At 35.4% G+C, this 26,628-nt stretch overlaps 1 protein-coding gene and 1 long non-coding RNA gene across 3 annotated transcripts in view; both read left to right on the top strand.

Annotated features, from left to right (window-relative positions):
* LOC125679488 (heterogeneous nuclear ribonucleoprotein L-like) overlaps positions 1 to 26,628 on the top strand; it is a 140,399-nt gene that overhangs the window by 29,096 nt on the left and 84,675 nt on the right. The window contains exons 3-4 of one of the 2 annotated variants that reach the window (XM_048918751.2): positions 2,916 to 2,964; positions 14,283 to 14,321. In XM_048918751.2, coding sequence (XP_048774708.1) covers positions 2,916 to 2,964; positions 14,283 to 14,321 — 88 coding nt within the window. Of the gene's footprint in view, positions 1 to 2,915; positions 2,965 to 14,282; positions 14,322 to 14,552; positions 24,723 to 26,628 lie in introns of those variants that run through there. The other variant, XM_056154395.1, reaches the window with a different exon arrangement.
* On the top strand, positions 2,972 to 13,466 carry LOC125679503 (uncharacterized). Its single transcript, XR_007371847.2, has 2 exons — positions 2,972 to 3,462; positions 7,851 to 13,466. It is a non-coding gene; the product is annotated as an uncharacterized LOC125679503 (long non-coding RNA).

Below are 26,628 nucleotides of genomic sequence, written 5' to 3'. Positions count from 1 at the left end.
GGCGGTGCACTTTTTTCCATATAGATATGCCCTTAGAATATTCTCTACCACCTTTTTTGAAAAGTTTTTTCATTTTTATTTGGTACTCAAATTCTTTCCACCACTACACAAGGTATACTAATTTTCGAGAAATATGCATACCTTTCCGAGTTTCATTTGGGAATTGGTCATATTTTTTACGGGCGTTCATTATAGTATCAAAAGTATCAAAAATTTCTCACACTGTTCTATTCTCAGTTTGGATTTTTGATGGCAGAAATGCACGTACATGTATTCAAATATGTTTATTATGGCATGTACTGCTGTGGTATAAAGTCACTATAGTTTGAATAATCTAACTGTATCTCGGGACAGGCCCTCACTACACTCAAACCGGGTCCGTAGGACATTATCACTTTAACGATAGAACATCCTATCTAGTAAGCTAGGTCACTGATAAAATGTGTTGTGTTTCCGCTAACCCGACCGACTCTAAATTATAGCCCCGATCCTAGAATTTTTTTTTGATATTTAAAAAACAATACCGTAATTTTCCCGGAAAAAAATTTATTCCTGGTTCTTTGTTTTAGTTAGACATTGAGATGAAGTCATTCAGACGCTTTAATGATATACAAAAAGTTTAAACAACATCGATAATTTTTGTAACAATGGTTGACCTAGTGGCTAGTACCTCCATGTGTGCCTCACGCAACAGTCATTTAACAATTGAAGTTAACAGACAGTCGAGAGACTTTGTCAAGTGTCATGTTTCCATAGAAGACTTTCTTTTGTTAAAATTGCCAACTCCTATGGTGTTGTTAGACGGTGGCTATTTATAGCCATGCACTGTCTTAAATGCTATCATTTCAGCGGGCATTACTGTATTATACACGGGGACCTTAGTTTTATATGGAGGTCATGATGCAGAGTGACAGACATTATATAGTGTACTTGAATGTCCAGTCTGTCTTTGTATGCACATCCATGGTTTCTGCTGCAGTTCTAACTGAATACACTATGAAAAAGGTCGCAAATAAAGCAGTGAGTGCATCCGAGTTGTTGATGGCTGGTGATAGCTGAGAGGAAAAAAAGATGTGTACTTTTTTTTAAAATAAAAATTTATTTATGGTAAAAAGTTTTAGCTGGAAGAGAGTTGGATCCCATTAGGATATGTGGGATCTGCCCAGACTGTCTTCCTACCCTTGTTCCATTTAGATTGTGAAAATACATTCAGAAATGTATTAATAAACTTAAAATATGTTAATTATGTTGATATATTGGTGATGATTTAATATTTTTTTAAAAAACCATTACTTTATTTTCTTGTCAAACATATCCAATAGAAGTATTCCTATGACAACCAATCTAAATGTAGATACAATATATCTGGTACTTGTATAGCATAGTGGCATGAAGGAGTTAACTTTTGTGTTTTATGCTAGATATGTTTCATTGAAAAATATTGTTTCTTATAAAACATCTGGAAATAATCCTCAGCCAATAACAGGTGAAATGTTATGATTGAAAGTTTACTAGCAATGCAATTTAAGCAAAATTTTATTTTGAATGTATAAAATTCAATAGAACATTTAACTTGTTAGAGTTTACAATGTTTTTGCATACTTTGAAAAAATAAAATTTTATTTCCTACCTACCTACCCTATTTTTTTCTGGAACGTTAGCGGAAACTCAACAATTTTTGTCGTTGGCCTAAAGTCGCTAATAACTGTACCTTTCCCCTCATCCTTAAACACCCAAATAGCACTGCAAAAATACTGCCAATTGTATGAGAAATATTTATTTCTATCAATATCCCTTTTTTGGGGTGACGAAATGCCATGCCAGGCATATGTTTTGTCGACAAGAATGATATACAGGTATCGTTACTGTCATCGTGGCCATATCTGTTTACATGGTTTTTAAAAATACGGAATAAAGATATTTCGCAAAACGAAGAGTGATTACCAAATACAAATTAATTTTATTTTTATTTTCGGTTTGACTTGTTGAGTAGAATCGGCGGAATTAAAAAAAAGTAGAAATTTGCATTTTATTTTTTTCTGATTTCCCAGAAATTAGGGTCGGCAGATCCGTAAACCAAGACATAAAAAAACTGTGGCCTAATGTTGACAAATTTGTTACCATCTGTTATAGATTTGTAACTGCATGCACTGATGGATTATGGTGCATAAATTTTCAGTTGCAAAGTCTGTTTATTCTGTTGCAATAAATTATAGGTGATATTGTATAAGTACATGTATCTGAAAATGTTGTGGCGACCAGATGCAGCATTTTCCCCCCCCCTGATATAAATGGAATAATTCCCAATGTCGGATACTATCAATTTCCCCCAATTTTGAGGCTAAAAATGCCAGCCAGTAACAACTGCAATAGCATCATAATTTGAGGCTCATGATATTTGCATTTTATTTAAATGTTAAATAATGTCTTCATTTCCTCTTGAATAGAAAGTAAAGGTCAATAAAATGGCACTCATTTGTAAAATTGTAAACAATGAATATTTGCATATTCTTTAAAATATGGCTTATTCAACGTTAATTTGGAAATAAATGCCATTTGTAGATATGAAAGAAAATTCACAATTCTTTCTATTTTGATGCTATTTTCCCCAATTGAATAGATACATGGGTACCAATCCCATAAGTTAGGAGAAGAAAAACCCACTGCAGATAGGTTGTAGTATTTTAGTTTTAGTCTCATACTTACTAGTACTGGAATGGGAGAATGAATTCTCTAAAGATCATATGTCAAGTTGATATATAGTGTATGTTATAAAAAGAATACCAGCTAAGATCTGCCCGTCTCATACATGTTAAAAAGATTGTAGGTAGGAGTGATAAGATGTATGTAGATTTCTATATGTACATGAATAGATTTTATTTTTACATTCCATTATTTTTGCTGACTACTTTCAGTTATGTGGTTCTGATGCCAAGGAAACATCAGGCCTTGGTTGAATTTGAGGTAAGTGAATATTTCAAGTCTATATAATATCAGAAACATACACTCATACTCAATAAAGAAATAAGTTGATACCTTATTACAAATATATAGCACTGTTCAGAAAGTGCATGTTATAGCACATTTTGAGTATTGTTGATTTTGTGGATGAAGTCTTGGACTAGTTACTTTTTCTGTGATTGATGTCGTGAACTGCCCAGCCATGCAAGTAACAAACACGCTTGATTTGTTACGTTACATTAATTACTGAGATACATGCAGATGATGGAGAGGAAAATGGAGAAGAAAATATGAGTTTTTTTACAGGTGACCTATTGCAATGTTTCACTACCGATATACAGAGTTAATGCACCTGATTTAAATTATTCCTGCTACGTGTTGAACATTTGAAATTCATAAAACGTTTGAGTGGATTGTCTGAGTGGATTGTCTAACATACAATTCCATCATTAAAAACAGCATTGCCTGGACATTTTACGGAAAAGGAGAAGTTCACTGAAGGTAAGAAATTCATTGATGGAAAGGCTGTTTTAACCATGCAAGTTATTTATGCCGGCGAGATCCAGATCAAGTTTTTAACCCTGCAATGTTGGTATAGATTGGCTTAAAAATGTGTATATAGACCTATTGTTTAATATTTTACATTCAAAAAGAAAAAAGGTAGTTACCATACAGAATGCTCAAATGCATAACTAATGAGTTAGTGTATAAACAAAACAGGATCCTACACGTAGGTGGACTTTCTGAGGAAATTCGGATACAACGAAAACTTGTTGATTTTATTAACTTGATAATTTCAACATAAATATGGAGCCAATTATTTGTGCAAATTTTTCACAATAGCCACATTTTATTTGTATTTCCAATCTATTCATATTATAGCAATTGGTTGATGAATATACTAACTATCTAGCAAGAGGAGGGTATGAACTCGTTAGGATAAACGAGTTCTGCCCAAGCTCTCCTCTTTTCATTCTTCTTCCCTCACTTTCTATGGTTTGCAGTGGGATGGTCGGGCAAGTATAAGTGGCAACGCCTATGTATGGGTCATGTCCAATTTTTTGTTGTTGACGATGTCATCGCACATTTAATGCTATCTTTGGTTCTAAAAACGAATTGGTGTAAAATGCTGGCTTTGGAGCCTAGTGTCAAGAGAATTGTCGGGGTTTGAGATTTCGGAGTTGGAGATTTGGAAGTGAATTTCAACATATTTTATTGTATCTGTCATTTCCTTGTACTTTGATGGTTCTGTGCTGTTCAATAAAATTGATATAGCAGATGGCAGTATAGAGCTAGTCAAATGTATCACCACATGGTGACAGAAAAATCAAAATTCACAAATATTGACGACGCGTCTGTCAGCAGGAATTTTCTGTACATGTATTAATTATCAACGGAAATATTTTTGGAAAGTGAAAATGTAATTAGAGGTAAGGGGTGTTGTACTGGAAAAGAAAAATGGCAAAATATAAACAAATGAATTGCCTATATATGTCATCTGAGGGATTATATTAAGCAGGTATGCTACACCAGAGAAATTTGATATGGATGAAAAGTGGATGATAAGTACAACATTTTGAAATTGAAAACTTTCAAATTTACTGTATTTAGTCAAAAAATGCAGTTTAAGGACATGCGGGACGATGTGACCAAAAATAACTCGTCAATGAATATTTTTTCTTTTTCATGAAGCACCATCAGGATGTCCTGTACAATGTGTATAAATTTCATGGCCACTTCCTAGGTATACAAGGGAGATAATAAGCTTTGAATTACCTCCCTTTTCGAAAATTGTGAATTTTACAAGATTATTCCGATTTTCAATTCAAAAAAATAATTTGATGGAATTTTTATCTATATCTTTTACAATAATTTTTAGAATATATGTAAAATATAAAATATATAATAATAAAATGCTTAAACATAACCATATAATAAGAAATTGGGAAAATTTAAGGATTTGGGGTGGAAATTGGTACTCAAAAACAGGGTAGTCCAGATACTAAATGAAGCACTGCTCAAAAACTTGTCAATGAATTTTTTTGCAAACACTGCAATTAAAAGCTATTCATATACCCAACTTCCTGTAGAAATATGAAGGGGTAAAGCTAATCTTGATTTTGAGGTAGGCGTCCTTGAAGTTATACATTGATATGTTCACTTGGGGTTAGGCTTGGCGAAATATTTGTTATTAATAACTTTCAAGCTTATATTCTTTTCATGTACAACTACTGTTAAAAGTAATGGGGGATGGGACAGTCTCAATTTATTTGCACTACAAAATTGAAAAAAAGCTCATTGTCAAAGACGGGGGGGGGGGGGGGGGGGGGGGGGGGGGGCTAATTCTTCGTGCCTGTTTTGGAATACATTGTTAGAAACTATATTTGCTTTGAACCAATTGAAATATTTAGAATTTTCATAATTATGGAACAAAAATTGAGTTAATGGAAACAAATTAAAAAAATTTTTTTTTTTAAATATACATGTATATATTAAACATGGCTTCGAACAAAACGTCTAGTCTAGCTCTAAACAATACGTCTTCTTTCAAACCACGGGTTAGGTCTAGTTAACGTCAATATGAGCTACTACTTCCTTTACTAGATCAACAGCATTTCCGCGGCCATGGTAGCTAGTGTCGCTTGACTCGATCGTCTCCATGCTACTTTTCAAAGTATGTATGTATCGCACATGTTGTGACTTTGCACCTTTTTCTTTTTTACACATCTGCTTCTCACATACATTCCGACGTGTGTCTTTTTTTAAAAATTAGTTACCATTTCCACAGCAGTGTTTCGTAAAGTAAGTAAAAATAATTTGGAATATGAAATAGTTTCAGAGATAAAGCGTACTTATATTTACATGAAAATGCTTGCAAAAATTAGTCCTAGTATGGACGTTAATATTTGACCAAAAGTAACGATTGTCGTCATAAAAGGGGGGGGGGGGGAGGTATTTTTCGCAAACAAGGATCGATTATAAAAGCACCTGAATAGTTTGTACGTTTCCCAGGCAAGATTCGGAGAAATGTGTGTCCAGATCTAGTTTCACACTACTATAGTAAATGTCAACAAACGATCATCATCTTACACTTGCACTGAGTCATTGTTTACAGACGGTGGACTTTCTTTTGGTAAATGCCTAGAGATGCAAATTGCATGTGCATGTAGGAGCGATTTCGGTGACTTGTAGGCTATAGTATCAAAATTATTGTGGCGCATACTATACATATATATAATATATGCAATGTATATATATGAAAAAGAGACTTGTAATCACTATGAAATAAAATGAAAATTATCATTTGACAAGAATTCAATCAACAGATTTACACAAAACACTTGACAGCGGTAGCAAATTACAACAAAATATGATGACATTTTCCCTGCGATACAACGTCGTGACGTACTTTTTTTATTATGACGTCTTATAGTGTGTCTGTACAGTATTGTGATTTTTCTCGGGAAGCTTAACTACACTGCGTCCGGTTCTAGATTTATAATAAATTCGCAACCATCACGTGATCATCGTCCCGCATATCCTTAAGTAAAAAGCAATCTGAAAATAATTGAAAACCCCTGCTGGACTCTGAACACACGATCTACAGTTTACCAGTCGATGTGCTAACCTACGGAGCTACTCAGCTAGGCGATGATTTTAGAAATTAATAGACAAATATTGCTGATATTTATATTTTCATCCACATTTTAAAAGGAATTCAGCCATTATGACGATATAGAGGGCTTTCTTAAGATAACACAGTTATGGAGTTAAACAGGAATAGCATCTCGAGTCTGATAATGTGCGACGTGAGCTAATGCATTTAATGGTTGTATATTGTTTAACGTCCCTCTTGAGAATGTTTTTCTCAATACATATGGAGTTGTGCTAATGCATTTGAAATCCTGATAATTATACACAAAAAAGTTTCAGTTTTATGTGAGAGTATTTATGGCATACATAGTGGTTTTCAATCTTCTTTTATTTTTGTCCCAGTATCTGTAAATTGAGTTATGAAATGTTGCAAAGGAACCATTTTCTTAATTCTTTAGAAACTCTGTCTTTCTCTCTCTAATGAATATTGGGATGAATATACAACTATTCACCCCAAAAGCTCCACTGCTGAAAATTTCTTATGACAAGAGACTCAACCTACTCTCTATTTAGGAGAGTCCAGAGTCGGCATTTTACACCGTGCTCCTGAAAACTAGGATGTGCCTCCTAGTGCATTTAAATTTCAAAGATTTTGCGGGGGGGATCTTGTGCCTTGGGCGCTTACAAAAGTCACCCCACATATTAATTTCACTACTTAACTTATTTAGAACCTTGATTATTATGCTCCCCATACATAGTTTGGAAACATACTGGTTTCATTGTTTCTAATTATTAGCTCAGCTCGAGTGAGCTTTTCTGATCAAAATTTGTCCGTTGTCAGAGTAAACTTTTCACATTTTCATCTTCTTCTCCAAAACCATTTGGCCAATTTCAGCCAAACTTGGCACAAAGCATCCTTGGAGGAATGGCTTTCAAGATTAATCAAATGAGGGGCCATGTCCCCTTGAAAGGGGAGATAATCACAAAAATGCAAAAATATGGTGGGGTCATTTAAAAATCTTCTCCTCGAGAACCACTGGGCCAGAGGAGCTGAAATTTACATGAAAGCTTCCTGAAATAGTGCAGATTCAAGTTTGTTAAAATCATGGCCCCTGGGCGTAGGTTGGGGCCACAATAGGGGATCAAAGTTTTACATGTAAATATATAGGGAAAATCTTTAGATAGGGGTCAAGGTGACTCAGGTGAACGATGTGGTCCATGGGCCTCTTGTTCATTTTTCTTGTGTCTTTTTTGTCCATGAATGTGAGATTAAGATGAAACCTTTATTTTTTCAGAATGAGTGATACAGATGGAGTAGCTGGTGATTCAGTAGCACCTGCTCTGAACCATGAAACTTTGATGAAGAAATCAAAATTTAAAGAAGGGTTGTCAGGCAGGGGCCTTGAAAAATTGGGTAATAAAGACATTCTAGTGAACAGAATATTGAGAGTCATGAACTTTGGTAAAACAGACATTTCAACCTCAAGTGACAGTTCTAATGAGGATGATGAAATTGTGCCTAATCCTTCAACTCTAAAAACTGGATGGGAAGAAATGGTAACCTCAAACAGTCCAAATATTAAAGAAGACATCCTCAACTATTTCTTATATTCAAAATACCCTGTTTCAGGAAAAGCAAAGAAATGCAAGAGGCAACTGAAGAAGGCTTGGAGACTCTGTAATGAAAATTTTCTTGGGGAAAATGAAAGTAAACAATGTTAATGATACATGCAGAGTGCAGACCAAGTATGAGACAGTGAAAGTCGATGGAAAAACAGATGACCATTACAGCCTGTATGTTACCATTATTAAAACTGGACAAATTGAGAACTCATGTAATTGTAAAGCTGGAAAAGCTGGACTTTGTTCCCATGTTGGAGCAGCCCTATTTGTCGTTTTGAAAATTAAAAACCCATGTACAACTAGTGATATGCTAGATGGACTAGGATGTGCTTACCCAAACTCTGTTCTTTATCAAACAATGTTTGCACGAACTGCAGACTTAACAGACTTTATGACCATATTTCAACCATCGTATATGTTTATGGACAATGTGGATTTGAGTTCTATTGTATACCAGTCCGAATTTATTGACTTTGTTAATCAACTGGAAATGTCTCCCTCAACTATATCAGAATTGAACAATTCAACCCATGGACAAGCAAACAATAAGAATTGGATAGAGGCTAGAACTTGAGTGTTGACTGCTTCTAATTTTGGTGCAGTTTGTAAGAGAAAAGAAGAAATGCCCACAGAAAATTTAGATAGAGTACTTTGTGGATACAATACATAACCAAATACATGCAGTATATCATGGGGAAAAAGTATGAATGTAAAGCTCACAGACAGTATGTGCAAAATCATAGAAAAAATTGTAAAGATGTCTTTGTAGAAGACATGGGTCTCTATATAAGCAAGAGATATCCTTTCCTTGGAGCCAGTGTGGATGGATTAGTTCGGTGCTCCAGATGTGGAACTGGGGTTGTAGAAATTAAGTGCCCCTATGGCAGAAAAGAAGACAAGTGGAGAAACAAACTTCCTGAAGAATGTGCAAACAACCGATTTTTTTGTTGAGATGCAAGAAGAAAAGTTACGCCTATAAAGACAACATAATTATTTTTACCATGTTAAGGCCAAATGGTAATTTTTGAAATTGAATTGGTAGATTTTGTAATTTGGACCTAAAAAGGAATTTCCACTGAAAGAATTCTGTTTGATCAAAATTTCTGGCATACAAATTGAAATATTTTTATACAAGGAACATTGGAGCTGAGATATACACCTGTAGAGTAAGACGTGGCAAATCTTTATACTGACTTTCATGTTAGCGCATTTTTCAATATTCATTGCATGTTTCATATTAAACTATTTTTTCAACACAGTTTACACACATTTAATTGCTTTACAAATCATTTGAGCAGTGGTTCATACAAATTTGTCATGGCAGTACAATTAAAATTATTTGCTCAGCGAGATGTGCTTCAGAAAGCGACAACACGGTTTGTAATATTTTTAATTTTTTTTATCTACTCCATCTTCATCTCAACAACAATCCTTGGTTGAGCAATTTGTTGAGTTTTGAAGAATTCGTCTGCGGTCATCTGATTTGACGATGACACAAATGGTGGCATATTGAGTCCAATATCAGCTGGTAGCTAGTCAGCAATTGTAAATCCGCTAAAATTGTATTACCACTTTGAAGTTGTGGTAGAAACATATTGCCATCACCCTGTACAATATGACGAACTGATGTGTGCCCACCCCAAACTCGTGACACAAATGTTATTAACCTATTGGGTGCAACACCTATTAATACTTTAAATGTATTGTGGTGTTTGTATTCACTCCAGGTCAAAAACTGAACTCACAGAAAAATTCGGTTGCATCAATTACAATTCTCACAGTTGGCATATCCATAAATGCATTTGGAAGATTAGCCAAAATTTGTTCTCATGTTGGCCATGGTATCAATCCTTTATAGTGGTCATAAAGGAAGTTGATCCAAGTATTCAAAATTCTTGAAACAGTCATGACCGATACAAAGAACATATCTGCCAAATGTTCCTGTAGCATGCCTAGTATCAGCCTTAAACAAACCATATAAAATTCATCATTGGGTCGTAGCTTCCTTTTTCTTCCAGGTTTAAAAAAGCAAGGGGTATTGTATTTCCTATCATCTGTATCTAGTAATCGCAGTTCTCCTTCCCAGTATGTAAGCCTATCTCCCCCATGTTTCATCAAAACATTGAACATCAAATCAAATGTCTTGTAATTTGGGAAACCAGTGTAAAACCTGGTTTTGTCGTCATTGTTATAAATATCTTCAGGCTTCATAAATGGATACTGAGCTTGAACTTCAGCAGTACATGTTAATCTAACATCGGATGAAATAATCTGTGTTTGAAAATCACAAGTATTGCTGCTCCCGTCATTGTACAGTGTCACTGATTTGATCACATTGCTGTGTGTTGCATGTATTATGGTTAGGAATTTTCTCGTCTGCGGTAATTGTAGTTAAAAGTTTTATTTGCAGGGTCAGGAGTTATTTTTATTAGTACCCTACGTGGAGTTTTTTCTGCCTTTGCATGCTTTAAGTTTAATTCAGTAGGCACTGATGACTTAATGCATACATTATTTTCAAAATGTAAATTGTATATTTGGGTATTATCTGTAATAGGAGCATTTGGCCAAATGAATTTGATCGGTGAGGCCATCATTAAAAATGTTTTTGTTTGATGTACTCCGACCCACATTTTTCAAGGTGGGTCGGTAGGTAGGTGTTTTTGTTTGTTTGTTTTTTAATGTCATGAAATTTTTTAATGTTTAGTTTTAAAGTAAGGAGAATTTTCTATTTTTCAAGGGAACAAAAAAAGAAAAAAATGAAATTTAAAATTGCTGAAAAAAATGATTGGGTAGGAGCAAATTTGACAGGTTGGTCGGAGTACATCAAACAAATAAATTTTTATTTTTGGCCTGAATCCAGCTCTCCCTATGTGTTTTATCATTTTCTTTCGTACCTACGAGTATTCTGTGCAATGTAATTTTCTCATTGTTTTCAGTGACTTGGCCTTGGTAGTGTGATCACAAGACACAATAATGACGCCCACCACCCATTTTATGGTTAAAGCCCTATATAAGAAGAAAAACACTTTTATAAATATTGTATAGCAAGGGCAGATCCAGAGAATTAGTAGGGGGCCGAAATAAGGCCCCATTTCCAGTGCTAAAATGCAGACCTGTATTTTTCCCAATTTTTGCTTTTAAATTCCCAAACAATGAAAACAAGTCCCAACAGGGTAGCCTTTTTGTTAAAAAATCTTCAAAGGCCCACATATTACAATTTGTGCTTCAAAATTGTTAAGTAAACTTCATTTTTTGGCCTCTGATTATTTGAATGAGGCCAGCTTTGACCAAATTGCAAGTCAGAAGGAGTCCAATCATTCTTTAAGGCTCTGGTTTGATTTTCTCCCTACTTCTTTGTATGGAACAATTTTCCCAATTTCAAGCAAATGTCGCTATTTTTCCCAATTGGGAAGGCCCAGGCCCTTGACAATCAATACCTTAAAAATCTCTGCCTTTTTTCACAGACTAAAAAAATACAAGAGAACCACAAAGGTTTCATAATAATATTACTGAAGTCTACATGGAAAGAAGCTGGTTTTTTATAGAATTGCCCAAAAGTTGCTTCCTGATATGTTTTTAAAAAAAAATGTAACCAAAAGTAGTTTTATTTTATGGGTTATGCAATTTTTTTCATTGGTTAGATTCTTTCAATTTTTGAGAAGAATTTCAATCTCACTCAGACTCACTCCTGATACTTCTGTATGAGCAATTCAAATCATGTCCTCTTTGTATATTTAAAATTACATATTCAACATTTCATAGAGAAAAATAATTGTTGTCACTATAAAAATCGTTTTAAAACTGACTCCTCAAGATGTTACGCAAACAAGCAGAGGGGGTGTAAATGGTTGTGTAGAAAATTGCCTAAACAATCGTGTACTGCCCCCCCCCCCCCCCCCCCCCAAATTCCTGGATCTGCCTATGTTATCATGGTTATATGTTGTTTAAAACTCGTGATCTATTTGCTTTTATTTTTTCTGATCATATCTCATTGAAATATAACAATTAAACATCAGTGTTTTCTTGGGACCACGTGAAATAACCACAGACGATCATTTTATCAACTTCGTAAGTTATGCTGTTTAACATATTACGAAGTCTATAAACAAATCCCAGTAGAAATAACGGTTGCAGAACTCAAACACTAAACAGACATTTAAATGTTTACACATTATCATCAGCACAAGTTGCTTCCACCCTCAATAAAATTGATTATGTGTTTGTGTACGAATACATGACTGTCACTATGGATGTGTGTTTGCAATGAAAACTTTTCTGCATAAATCTAGCCAATGGTGTTCACAAACTACATTTCATTCCTTTTAAGCTTGTCTAAATATTACATTAACTTTAATCTTCATAAACAAAAACCCTTCATCACCTTATTCGCTTGTTTCCAACGATCGAATCAAGATGTTTTGTCATACACTCGCTTGTTTACATATGACGTTGCCTAGTGAACCAGAACTACTTAGTCTAACTACGAGTGGTGTCAAGGGGGGCTACTGTGTATATCGGTAGCTAACCATTGGCTGTCGTCTGTCGCCGTGTGTTAACAGTTGAACATTTTTAACTTCTTCTTGATAAGTACTATTCCAATTCTTTTCAAATTTGGTATGAATCATCTTTGGGGCTAGGGGGACATCAATTGTAAATTTCAGGACTCCTGCACCTAAAATTGACCAGTTCTAAAAAAAAAAAAAAAAAAAAAACCCTCTTCTGTAGAATCGCACAATTGTAAGCAAAACTAAATGCATTGTGATGTAGAGCAGGAAGGCCTCTACTGAAAATGTAAATTTCATGATCCCCCGGGTAGGGTTTTGACCCCAGGGCGGGGCCAAATTTAATATACAGTGTTTATGTGTAAAACAATTAAATAGCATCTTCTTTAGTGCTATTGATACTAAATAAACACATGTTTAAGAAAAACTAAATGCATAGTGATGTAGAGCAAAATTGTAAATTTCATGATCCCAGGGGTAGAGGTCCTGACCCAAGCGGTGGGGCCAAACTTAGTATATAGTGTTTATGTGTAAAACACTTACAGTACCTGCAACATTATTATTGACATTCCTATTGTGTTCTATTGTGTGTGTATCCTATCGTATTGTGCGTGTATCCTATTGTATTGTGTTTTGTGTTTATCAGGTTTTCAATTTTCTGTCCTGTTTTGCGTTTATCAGATCTATCATGTTTTGCGTGTATCAGGTTTTCCGTTTATGGTGAAAATCGTTTATCGTGTAGCTTCGGCAACTATAGGAATCGTATATTAAATCTAATGAAAGCTTTATTTGTTTTGTCAAAGAATAACTATAGGAATCGTATATTAAATCTAATGAAAAAGTACGATATTTTCCGAAAGCTTTATTTGTTTTGTCAAAGAAGCTATTTTTAGGAATTGAGGAAAGACACTATATTTGAAGGAGAGCTGTCGATTTTAAGGCAGAAGAAGAGCTATTTGTCTGTCGGAAAGTGAAAACTTGGTAAACTGATGCTGGTTCAAGTCCATGATGCAATGTCTGATATGCTACTTTTTGCCAATATTAGCTGGAGAGGTTTCTTCCTTACAAAGTTACATACGGCTTAGACAGGAAGTAGGATAGATGGTCAGCACGACTATCCCAAAACATTTCTTTTCTGGATGGAGGGAAGGGGGATAAATACATTTTATTTATATCAGATTATTTTTAGAACACACAAGTTTCTCTCAGAAAAACTAATAATATTCTTAAACTCTTGAAATACAGTAATTCTTTTCCTCATTATCCATGCTGATAGATTTCGTATCTGATAATGTTGTGATAATGTCATGGCTATAATACAGATTTAAAAAATGGTATATTCAAAAGGGCTTTTGAAAAAAGATGTGCTGGGTAATGATAGCAAAAATTAATGAGTTTTAGAAAAACTGACCTTTCATCTGAGAAGAAATTGTTAAATTTGGAAACGGTTGATTTTGGTACATGATGGCTCTAGTCCTGTAGAAATCATTTTGAATGATATGGGTACAATAAGCAGTTGTTACAGTTTGTGTTTTCTATCAGTTTTAGTTAGTCAGTAAGATGTTATCTACATGAATTGTTTTAAAACATTTTCCATTTTAGGATATTTCTGGAGCTACCAGTTGTGTGAATTATGCAGAAGTAAGTATTAACTAAATTTAAAATTCCAAGTCATTTTTCTTCATTTTTAAAAGAAATAAATTTCATTTTTGAAAATACATGAGGGTATTAATTGTGATGTTAGCACTTCATGATAAGTATTCCTGCGTATAAATATGTATATTTTCAAAAATAAAATTTATTTCTTATATTTACATCTGTTGGAATTCCAAGCAGATTTTGAGGTCACATGGTCAAACTGGACATAGGAATATTCTGTCTGCTCATTATCTTGAGAACTCTTTGCTTGACAGATATCAAACTTGGTACACTGGTACATCTACACGAGAAGATGACTCCTATTGATTTTGAGGTCACTTAGTCAAAGGTCAAGAGTTAAACTTGACATAGTAATATATTGTCTCCTATATTTTAAGAATTATTTGCTTGATTGACACCAAACTTAGTACACTGGTACAGCATAAGGAGTAGATGACCCCTATTGATTTTTAGGTCACATGATCAATCCACTCCTGACATAGGAAGATATTGTCTACTCAATATTTTGAATTGGTGATACTACTATCAATTAAATGATGCATGTGTATAACCCTTTTCAATTTTGCACCATGGGGAGGGGGGGGGGGCATATATATTTTACAAACATCTCTTGTTTAAGAATCATTTGCTTGATTAACACAAACTTGGTGCACTGGTACAGCATAAGGAGTAGATGACCCCTATTGATTTTTAGGTCACATGTATTGATAGGCAATCGAGAGAAGAAAATTAATCGACAATTTGATTAATCGGATGCACCTTTTCGATTTATTAATCGAAAATTAATCAAATTATGTTCATTTCAAATCTATGGCATAAATGTATTAAATTTACTTTATTTTTTACGCTAAATATATTAAGTTAATTAAAATAAAATCATTAGATTGATTGATTGATTGTATCTTGTGTAACATCTCTCGAGAGATTTTTTCACTCACATGGAGACATCTAAAATCATTAGAAATTTGAAGTTAATAATCCCATACTTTTGATTTTGTTTTCCCGGGATAGGGATAGATCTCTTGACTTTTGTTGTTGTTCTTATGAGATCCAGGTTAGAATAGAGCCTCATTACCCCTTGCTTGTTGTAAGAGGCAAAATCTGAGGCCACGTGTCACAGCAGCTGTGGCACGATAAAGATCCCTCCCTGCTCAAAGACTGAAAGTGCCAAGCATAGGCCTAAATTTTGCAGCCGTCCATTGGCAATGGTAATGTCTCCATATGAGTGAAAGATTCTCAATAGGGATGTTTAACAATATTCAATCTTAACGGATGATTCAGCTTCATCATCCATTTTTATGCCCCCGAGATCGAAGATCAGGGGGCATATTGTTTTTGTCCTATCTGTCATTTTGTAATTCTGTCATTCTGTCTGAAACTTTAACCTTGCTAATACCTTTTGAACAGTAAGTGATAGAGCTTTGATATTTCACATGAGTATTCCTTGTGACAAGACCTTTCCGTGGGTACCAACATTTTTGACCCGTGACCTTGGAGTTTGACCTACTTTTTGAAAACTTTAACCTTGCTAATAACTTTTGAACATTAAGAGATAGAGCTTTGATATTTCACATGAGTATTCTTTGTGACAAGACCTTTCCGTGGGTACCAATATTTTTGACCCCGTGACCTTGACCTTGGAGTTTGACCTACTATCTGAAAACTTTAACCTTGCTAATAACTTTTGAACAGTAAGTGATAGAGCTTTGATATTTCACTTGAGTATTCCTTGTGACAAGACCTTTCCGTGGGTACCAACATTTTTGACCCCGTGACCTTGACGTTTGACCTACTTTTTGAAAACTTTAACCTTGCAAATACCTTTTGAACAGTAAGTGATAGAGCTTTGATATTTCACATGATTATTCCTTGTGACAAGACGTTTCCGTGGGTATCAACATTTTTGACCCTTGACCTTGGAATTTGACCTACTTTTTGAAAACTTTAACCTTGCTAATACCTTTTGAACAGTAAGTGATAGAGCTTTGGTATTTCACATGAGTATTCCTTGTGACAAGACCTTTCCGTGGGTACCAACATTTCTGACCCTGTGACCTTGACCTTGGAGTTTGACCTACTTTTTGAAAACTTTAACCTTGCTAATAACTTTTGAACAGTAAGAGATAGAGCTTTGATATTTCACATGAGTATTCCTTGTTACAAGATCTTTCCGTTGGTATTGAACCTTTTGACCTTGACATTTGACCTACTTTAATTTTTTTTTTTACATTGGTCATAACTTCTAAATGGTAAATATTAGAGCTTTCATATTGTACATGAGCATTTCTTTTGACAAGATCTTTCTACTGGTACCAAGATATTTGCCCTTGTGACCTTGGCCATCTTCGGAATTGGCCATTATCGGAGGCATTTGTGTTTCACAAACACATCTTGTTATGCAAATTGAAATTAAAGACTAGGCCAAAGTTTAAGGTGAATAAGTGCATGACTCTACACAGAATCTGTTGTGTTGCAGTGATTGGGAAGGCCCTGCGCTATAGTCCCATTCAGGTGAAAATTGGTGCATTAAATTATCTAATCCATGTGCCAAAGTACGCATTCATTATCGATTGTAACTTACGTTTTTTTTCGCTAGAAGTGAATTGGGTATGACTTACTTATTTTTTGTACTTTCATTTTTAATTCCTATGTATTCTGAGACACCGAATCTCATTTGTTGAAGCAATACAAATCAGAATAGATAACCAATAAAATATTTCATCTTACATCACATCTCATCACATCTTCTCATGCTTATACTTTAGGGTTTAAGCTTCGTAAGTCCAAGGACAGATATAGAAACGACAGAAAGTGAAAAAAAACCAAATAACGAAAAACATTCTTTGGGATGGGTCAAACGTCTTCAAATACCAGATACCGTTGAGAAGGGGATATTAAAACAAAGAAGAAACATTTTCAAGAGCGGTAGAAAAGATCGTGGTCATGGTTCAGAGTTTCAATTAAAACAATGTTCCACTGCACATTTGCTATTTATTGAAAATGGCCATTCAAAATATGTTGATGGTCCATTCAATCTGAAAATGGCCCATTGAAGACTTGAACCGTGGGGCCATAGGCCATTTTGGCCTTCCCAATCACTGGTGTTATGCAAAGACGGACTCTGTATTTCTTATACGCAAGGATCTCAAGAAACAGGGTTTAGACACGAACAAGAACTTGGTTATTTCACAGGTCGCATGGGGCCTGGATAATAACTTGCTTTCAGTACAGAAAGCTATGCTGACTGGTATGGCTGTAGTTTTAGCCTTGCAGCAGGACTTGGGCAGTGTCATGAGTGAACTATCTCATTCTCCTGACAATTTTACCCAACAAAGTCTAAGGCCAACTTTAATTGAAGCTTTTGAAACAATTAGGATGCATTAGATCAGATGGTCAGAGCTTGTGCTTTACAACATCATGCCTGAAGAGTCAACATTGTGAATGACATGAAGTTAGGCTCAACTCCTTTCGAGTCTGAGCTTTTGGCAATGTCCCTAAACCCAAGTTGGCTATTTGGGGAAAGGATTCAGGATGTGGTGGATAAGGTTCGGGCTCAGAAAAGTGCTTAAATATACTTGTCGGCAAGCACTTTTAGTTTTGCACCTCAGAAAGGGCCTTTTCGCAAGTCAGGCCAAAGTCACGCTTTTGGCCGTCAGCTGCAAGCCACAAATAGGCAATATAGGGAGCAACCTAGAGGGGGTTCTGGGAAACCCTTTATGAGCAAAGGCAAGAACCAGTTCAGGAACCGTTCTGGTTCAGGCAGTGGTAATAATCAACAGTCCGGTGACCGCTTTAAGTTGCCATTACAGGCAGTTGACCAGCCCTTTCAAGCATAGGGACTTGAGGGAGACAGGACTATTGCCCAAAGTGGGACATCGGCTGACTCTATTTCAACACAACATTGGGCAGATTGAGCCCAACAGTTCAAAGGATTTTAGGAATTCAGTTGTTGATAGATCCTTTTCTGAAAGAGAACAAGATGTCAGCAAGGTCGTTTCTAGAGATATTGGGTCACATGGCATCTCTGATAGACTTGGTGCCACTGAGCAGACTTCATATGAGAGATCTTCAGTTCTGTCTCCTGAAGCAATGGAAATCAATGTGGGACATCATAATAAAGATGATTTTGGTCAGAGAGGGTGCCAAAGCAGATTTAATGTGGAAGAAGGGAATACCACTTCTAGTCGAGGGAGGGCAATTGTAGTCTCCTACAGGAGAAATTTATGTCACAACAGATGCCTCCAAAACGGGGTGGGGGCACATTCGGAGGACCAAATGGTTCAGGGAACTTGGAGTCCGAAAGAGATAGAATTGCATATCAATTTATTGGAAATGAAAGCAGTGATATTGCTTTCCACAAATGGGCGCTGCACTGGAGGAACAAGGTAGCACTTGTTCGTTCGGACAATGTTTCAGCAGTCCAGTACATAAATCGTCAAGAGGGAACAATATCACCCCTTCTGTGTCACTTGGCACGGAAATTATGGCAGATGGCCATAGAAAATCAAATAGTATTGCAAGCAGCTCATATTGCAAGGGTTCGCAATGTTCTAGCAGATCATTTAAGCAGGCAGAAAGTCAGGATATGCTGGATAGAATGGTCTCTGAAGGAGACGGTTGTACAGAGGATTTGGAATCGATATTACAGTCCTCACATAGATCTGTTTGCATCAGCACTGAATCGCAGACTTCCAGTTTACTGCTCGTGGCAGAGGGACCTTCAAGCATTGGCGGTGGAAAGCTTGTCAATTTTATGGGAGGGGATGCTGGGATATGCATTTCCCCAGGTCGGGCTAATGCCCAGAATGCTAGACCATCTGTCCCGGTTCAATTGCAGAATACTGTTACTCGCTCCGAGGTGGCCACACAGACCATGGTTTACTTGGATTCTCAGCTTGTTGCACAACATGCCGTCAATAATTCATCCTCATCCAGACCTTAACTGAAGACAGTGGGGATGGATATATATCATCCAGACCCGGAATTTCTGAAGTTGGCAATTTGGCCAATTTCAGGAGTACAAGCAGACTGTCAGGAATTTCAGTCTCAGCTAGCAAACTTATGCTGTCAGCCTGGAGAAAAGGTACTCAGAATGTCTACTTCTCTCAGTACAGAATCTTCAGAAGCTGGTGTTTGGAATGGGGTATTGATCTCACTACTGCATCTCTGAATGAAACATTAAATATTTTTGCTATTCTGTATGAATCGGGAAAATAATATAGAACCATATGTGTTTACCATTCTGTGCTTTCCTGTCGATGGCAAGAACATTGGAGAACACCCTAGTGTTGTGAGACTCATGAGGGGGGTGTTTAATACTAGACCCCCAAGGAAGCAGTTGGTTCCAGAATGGGATTTGGAATTAGTCTTGAAGGCTTTGAAAGGCATGCCTTTTGAGCCTTATGAAGAAAGCTTCACTGTAACTTGTCACATACAAAGGACTCGAGCCACGAACACCCTGTAATGGCCTATATGCTTGGGGTGAAATCCAAAGTGTCTTTTGCTGATTTTTTCTATCCTTGATTTCCATGTATACTATTTACCCAAATCACATGTCACCTTAATTTGTGAAACCGGATGTTGATTACTTGAAATTAAATGTCAAACCCATACATGTATTTGATTTCCCCCCGGATTTTCCCACCTCTTTTTTCACATTGAGGCAATAATTTTTATATTGTGTATGTTTTGCTCTAAGATTTAATTTGATTGAATAAAAATTGGTAATGAAAGGTATTCTTTCCAATGAAAAAACCTCACAGCGACGTTCTACACTGAGTGGCCAAAAGTATTGCAACAAACATGGCTGATGTCATCACAATGTAAATAACAGCTGCATGGAAAAAACCAACTTTCAATGAAATAAACATTATTTATTTACCATTTTTTTCTAGTATTTTGTTGCAAAGTCTTTCTGAATAATAACTTGTCGTAGTCTTGAAGATATTGAAGCATGGAAGCTACGGATATATGTTTGAGAGAGGTCATTCCAAATTTTTGTCACTGCAGCCATTAGGTCATCCCGGTTTTTAATATCATCAAACTCACGGGACAGTTTGATTTTGATACAACGCCAGACATTTTCAATGACATTAAGGTCCGGGGACTGTGCAGGCCAGTTGAATTTTGGAATACCGTTTTCTTATTTCCAAGTATTGGTCTGTCTAGAGGAGTGGGGGTGGAATTATCGTCTTGGAAAATAAATTGCTGATTTCCAATCATTTTGCTAACAACGGGCCATAAGTGATTATCCAGCAATTCAATATACTTTGCTGAGTTTAGATTTTTATCAACAGGTACACGAACACCAATACCATAATTATAGGTTATAGACTTTGTATGGGAAAATATGACGACTGAGTTTTTTGGCGCGTACACGGACCGAGCTTGCGAGGTCCGTTCGCGACAAAAAACGAGGTCGTCATATTTCCCATACAAAGTCTATAACCTTTTTATTATATACTTTCAATTTCATTTAGAAACCAACAATAATTTTATTTTTAACAATAACTTTATCGGTTTAACTGAGTAAAATATGGAAAAACACAAAAAAAATTGAAAATTAACGGCGTAGAAATTTGATTGTGACGTAATGTTTGCGGGCCGGAATGTTTCCGGGCATATATCGTGTGATATATACCCGCAAACTTTTAAAGAAAAAAGAAGAGATGAAATTGAAAGTATATAATAATAGGTAATACACCCTAAAACATACAACTTACTCTCACGGGCGTTTTGCGTTGGTTCAGACGGTAAGGTTTCCTCTTCTCGGACGATTTTCTCCACAAACTTACAGAGTTATTTTGTCCAATGACTACCTGTGTTTCGTCTGAGAAAATAACTTTCTACCACTGTTCAGGTTTCCAATGTCTTTTCCTCGGCACCACAAAATTCGGCGTTGTTTGTTGACTTTAGCGATTGTAAGAGTTTTCTGAATTTTGCCCCTCCTGTATCCTTCCTGGTGTAACTTACGACGAACAGTTCTCATGGACACATTTGTACCTTCATTCCTATTAAAAGTTGATGTAATGTCTTGAAGAAATTGTCTTCTGTTAGTTTTCAGAAAGCGATAAAGTTTCCGATCACCCCTCTCATCTATCACTCGGGGCCTTCCTCTCCGGGGATCGTTTTTAACACTTTCTTTTTGACGGAATGTTTTCAAAACTCGTCCAACAGTGCTTCGATGGATTCCCAATGATTCACTAATTTTGTTGTCATTAAATCCCTTTGAATTTAGAATTACAATCCTTTCCTTTAGGTCCTTTGACAATTCTTTCTCATTCTTCGACATTGTTTTCATTCGATACCTTACCGGGAATCGTCTGCTACTTTGAATTACAAACGGTTCCCCATATAATTCGTACCCTAGTTAATTCGCATACCTGACATCACGACCCAAGCTTACTTTGTTACGCGTCAGCAATAAAAATAGAATTTGAAGCGAGTAAAATTGTGATGACGTCAGCCATGTTTGTTTCAATACTTTTGGCCACTCAGTTGCTATTACAGTTGCTATCGAAAAATAACTTTTTTGAAATATCGCGAGAGGAAGAGGAATAGTCTTCTGAACAGCTGACATCAGTATATGTGATGCATTGTGATTACTGCGGATACAGGTGCCAATTAAAATGCTTCATTGTGTTGATTCCTAAAAATTAGATACGCGAGTATTACAGAATTTCCATTCTACAGCAAGTATAACCGGGAGTTAACATTTTCAACCAAATCTTTTAAAGTTTTGCACCTCGAATCAGTACGCTACGCGGGGTTATCACTAGGCCGACCACTCATCGGGCCAGTGATATATGTAAGTGCATATGAATTGGAAGTGCGGGAATAGAAGTAAAAACTTCTTGTACATTCCACTTTTATTTGAAAATGATAAGTAATCTTTCTGATTTTGTCTGGGGAAAAAACAACATACAATATCCCTCACACATAATCTTGCTCATTTACATAAAGTGTCTCCGGTCATTCAGCTATTCTGATATATTTCCAGTTAATATATTCCCGCACATGAGTTTAATCATACATCTTCCTTGCTTACATACATTTGTTTTGGCAAACTGATAGATGTGTCAAAATTGTTACATATAGTCTTTTGTAATGCATTTTCTTTACTTTTAATTACAATGAAAAGTAACTATATGCATGGTTTCAGGCATAAATACATAATTTATTAAATTTCTTAATTTATTTTTAATTAAAAAGAGTAGTTGTTTTCTCAAATGATCATTTTACACATTCAAATGACGGTTTTTAGGAGTTTAATTCATATTTGTAAAAATGCAAGGGAGGCTACTGTAAGTTAAAATAAGTGGCGGATCCAATGGAACGTTCACACAATTTTCAATAGAAAATGGAGGACAAGAATATATAAATGGAATTTATTAATATTTTCATAGTATAATATTACCCCTTCATTTTAAGACATCCAAACCTGTGATATAAATCTACCATAGTATAATGATTATTGTACCAGTATTACATGTACTGGTCAGGGTTAAATAGTGCATTTCAGTTTAGAAGTACGTGTAACATATTGTGTTTATATTTCTACCTAGCCATTTATTATTGAATATGATGAGAGCGATGCCTTAATTAAAGGTCTAAGTTATTTATTATTATTTATTTTTTAAAAATATTATTATCCCAATTTTTTACCTCACTCATTTTAAGTTCTGCACTATTACATGTACATTACTTTATTATTATTCCTAATGAAACAAAATCAAATGATTTACATCCAGTGTTTTTCACACCAAATTCAGAAGCTACGATTATGCCTTACTGATTTGAAAAAATTATCAACTTATTTTAATATTAGGATTTTTTAAATATTGAACTCCTCCATAAATAAATGTGTGTGTGGGTAAATGGGTGCGTGCGTATGTGTTTGTGTGTAAACTATTGGAATTTTGTAACTATAGATTTTTAAAGAATGTTTCTTTTTGCTACTTATTCATGCGACATGGCATGCATCTCGATCATGAAATGGAAATTATACAAGGTTATCTTGATACTGTCCAATATTCACTTTATGGGGATGCCATTAACGCAATAGTAGGTCATACGTAAAATATTTGTAACATATTGTTTTAAAAGTGCAAATAATTTTGACACGATTTGGGGGGGGAATTTTGACAATTTTTAAGGGGAAATGGCCAGAATAATGTCTTAATACTTAAGTATGTATGAATAACACTGACATAATTTACTTCAGCGTGCATTTGGAGAGGGTTAATATAGACAATGCCTGTTGTCCAATCCATTTGTGTTTTCTGCATATTAAGATTGATATTTTGATTTATTTCCGTTTCCAAATTGATTTGTTACAGATGCCTAGAAAAAAGTCCTATAAGTGTTTTAACTGCCCTAGAATTACGAAACCAACAGATATATGTTATATATCAAAGATTCATAGGAATGTAATAAGCAGACTATCTGGAAGAACGCCTAGTCACCGTGATTTTCTGTGTGACAAATGCAGACATATATGCAGGTCCTATATACAGAAATACGGCAAGTCAAATCCAGAACCCAAGAGGAGTAATCTGTCATCTATAAACCAACCATCATTTTCTACGTCCCTTAGTCCTCCTTCTGTTCAATTGTCATTCCCATGTACAGCTAGAGGTCACTCTTCTTGCATACTTAAGATATTTATTTCAGTTCATACAAAAACTTTTACGCGGTAGCCGAGAGGTTAGATTGTTCGCCCTGCATGTGGTAGGCCGGGGTTCGAATCCCGGCCGCATCAGACCTAAGTCGTAAAAACGGGTAGTGACAGTTCCATCGCCAAACGCTTGGCATCAGGGGATGTCCCATGTCGCAGTTGGTGTGGCACGCTAAAGAACCCTCACTGCTTAATGGCCGTAAGAGCCGAGCATAGGCCTAAAATTTGAAGCCCTTCACCGGTCTTGGTGACGTCTCCATATGTGTGAAAAATTCTCGAGCGAGACGTTAAGCAAGATACAGTCAATCAATCAATCAATCAATCAAAAACTCTAATATATTATGTATAATACCTTCTATTTAATGATAAGAAAGGATGATATCATGAATTTGTATCTGAATACCAATAGTACATAAACAAGTTTTTAAATGATTAACCCAGCTAGTCTGCAATTCTGCATATATTTGCATAACGATGAGATATCATCAAATGATATAAATATATACAAGTCGCCGTTTTATACGTTTTAATTTTCACCCACTAATAACATTTCGCTTAGAATTTATTTCTTTTATTTCTTTGTTTTATCACACGGAGGTGCACGGGGCCACAAAGGAGGCACAGGTGACATCCACGGAGTTCCTCCGCGGACTTAAAAGTCTACTTCGCTCAGAAAAATGACTTCAGATGTGCCTACAATTTTAAAGGTCAACCGTGTTTTCTAAAAAAAAAAAAAAAAAAAAAAAAAAAATGGTTCACAAGGGGGATGTTTAAAAAATCCATTTTCCTAATTAGTTATTATAATTACTCAAGTTTAACCAAAATTATAGAGTTGTCTCTCTTTTTATCATCAATTAATATCAATTTAATGGAAATTGATACAAATAGATATACAACTTTAAAAAAATAAACTCGTCTCTGAGGTAGACGGTAAAACAATATTGTTTACTGTGGTCCTTTCACTGCATGGAATTTTGATTTTTGATCACGATTTTTCAATTATGTCCAATACAGCGGGAAAAAAAATGTAAAGTGGGGGGAGGGGGCAATATATCTCAAATCTAAATGTCGTGATAGAAAGTTCCTAGTATTTTAACAGTTCTGATTTACAATCAGGATAAGCCCCAAAAATATATATTAAACTATACGTCCATTTTTTTTGGTTAGTGTTTTACACTGTGATTCTCATAATGTCAACATCATGACGTAAGCATCATGACGTTATTTAGTTTTCATGCTGAAAACAATACAAAGTTTAAACGACTGTAAAACGATAACTAGAAAAGATATTGTTATAAAATAAATTGTTCTATGACCTATAAATCTTAGAGCATCAACTGTGAAAGTCTCATTTATTTTTGCGAAAGGGCCAATTTTAGTACTTTGTGGCTCTAGTCCTTTGTCATACTGCTGGCAGTCGTCACAGTCAGTAGAGTTAGCGATTTGAGTCACTTGGCTATTGGGGAATTCTGTAGGATCCAGAATTCTACCATTACCTTTTTTCCAATGAGTTTGGCAAAAGCAGATGACCCATCTCATTTTTTAAAGGAGATTGTTATTCCCCCCTTTTCTGACAAGTTGCTATATTTTAGGAGAGTGATGATCTATCACTTGAAAGCTACTGAACAATTAAGGATCTCATCTAAGGACCCGAGACTAAAACTAGGGTTGTGACCCTTTAACAAGGGGAAATTATTAGGAAAATGCAAACAAAAGTAGTGGTTGCTAAAAAATCTTCTTCTCAAGAACCACTTGGCAAATTATCACCAAACTTATGCATAAGGATGAGGATAGGTTGTATATAAAAAAATTGTTCAAGGCATCATCCTGGGGCAAAGGGTGTGATCTCAAGGTCACTTCAAAGTTGACTTTAAATTTTGTTTTGCTTAGTATAAGGACTAGTATCATCAAATTTTGTCAGTTGATGCATCTTAGGACCTAATGTCATGTTGTCTCAAAAGTAGGTCATGGTGACCTACTTTTTGAATTTCGCAGGTAATTATTATTAAATGGATTTTGATGCATATCTTGGACACTTTTGAGCCTATGATCATCAAAAGTTGTCAGTTGATGGATCATGGGACCTTGAAGTGCGTCATGTGAAAAGTATGTCACCATGACCTACTTTCTGAATTTTATGGTTAATCATTTATGAATACATTTTAGGTTGTTATTTTCAGATACCGAGAGGTATAGAATCATCAAACCTTGTAAGTTGATGCGTTTAGAGGCCTCAAAACATATTTATTAAAAAAAAGTAGGTCACAGTGACCTACTTTTTGAATTTTGCGGACATTCAAATTTCACATTTTCAAATTTAGATGCATATTTTGGACACTATGAAAGCTAGGGTCATCAAACTTTGTCAGTTGATGCATCTTGAGTCTTCATAGTTTGTTGACCAAAAAGTAGGTCACCATGACCTACTTTTGAAATTTGACGGCTATATTTGAATATATTTGAATATTTCAGATACTATCTGACTTACAATTATCAAACTTTGTCAGTTGATGCATGTTGAGTCTTCAGAGTGTGTTGACTAAAAAGTAGGTCACCGTGACTTATTTTTGGATTTTGACGGCTATATCTGAATATTTCAGATACTATTTGACT

This window comes from Ostrea edulis, chromosome 2, assembly GCF_947568905.1.
Source record: "Ostrea edulis chromosome 2, xbOstEdul1.1, whole genome shotgun sequence".
In the NCBI taxonomy this organism is placed as follows: Eukaryota; Metazoa; Mollusca; class Bivalvia; order Ostreida; family Ostreidae; genus Ostrea; species Ostrea edulis.
The sequence above is the reverse complement of the archived record's forward strand: the minus strand, read 5'-3'. Positions and strand labels throughout refer to the sequence as shown.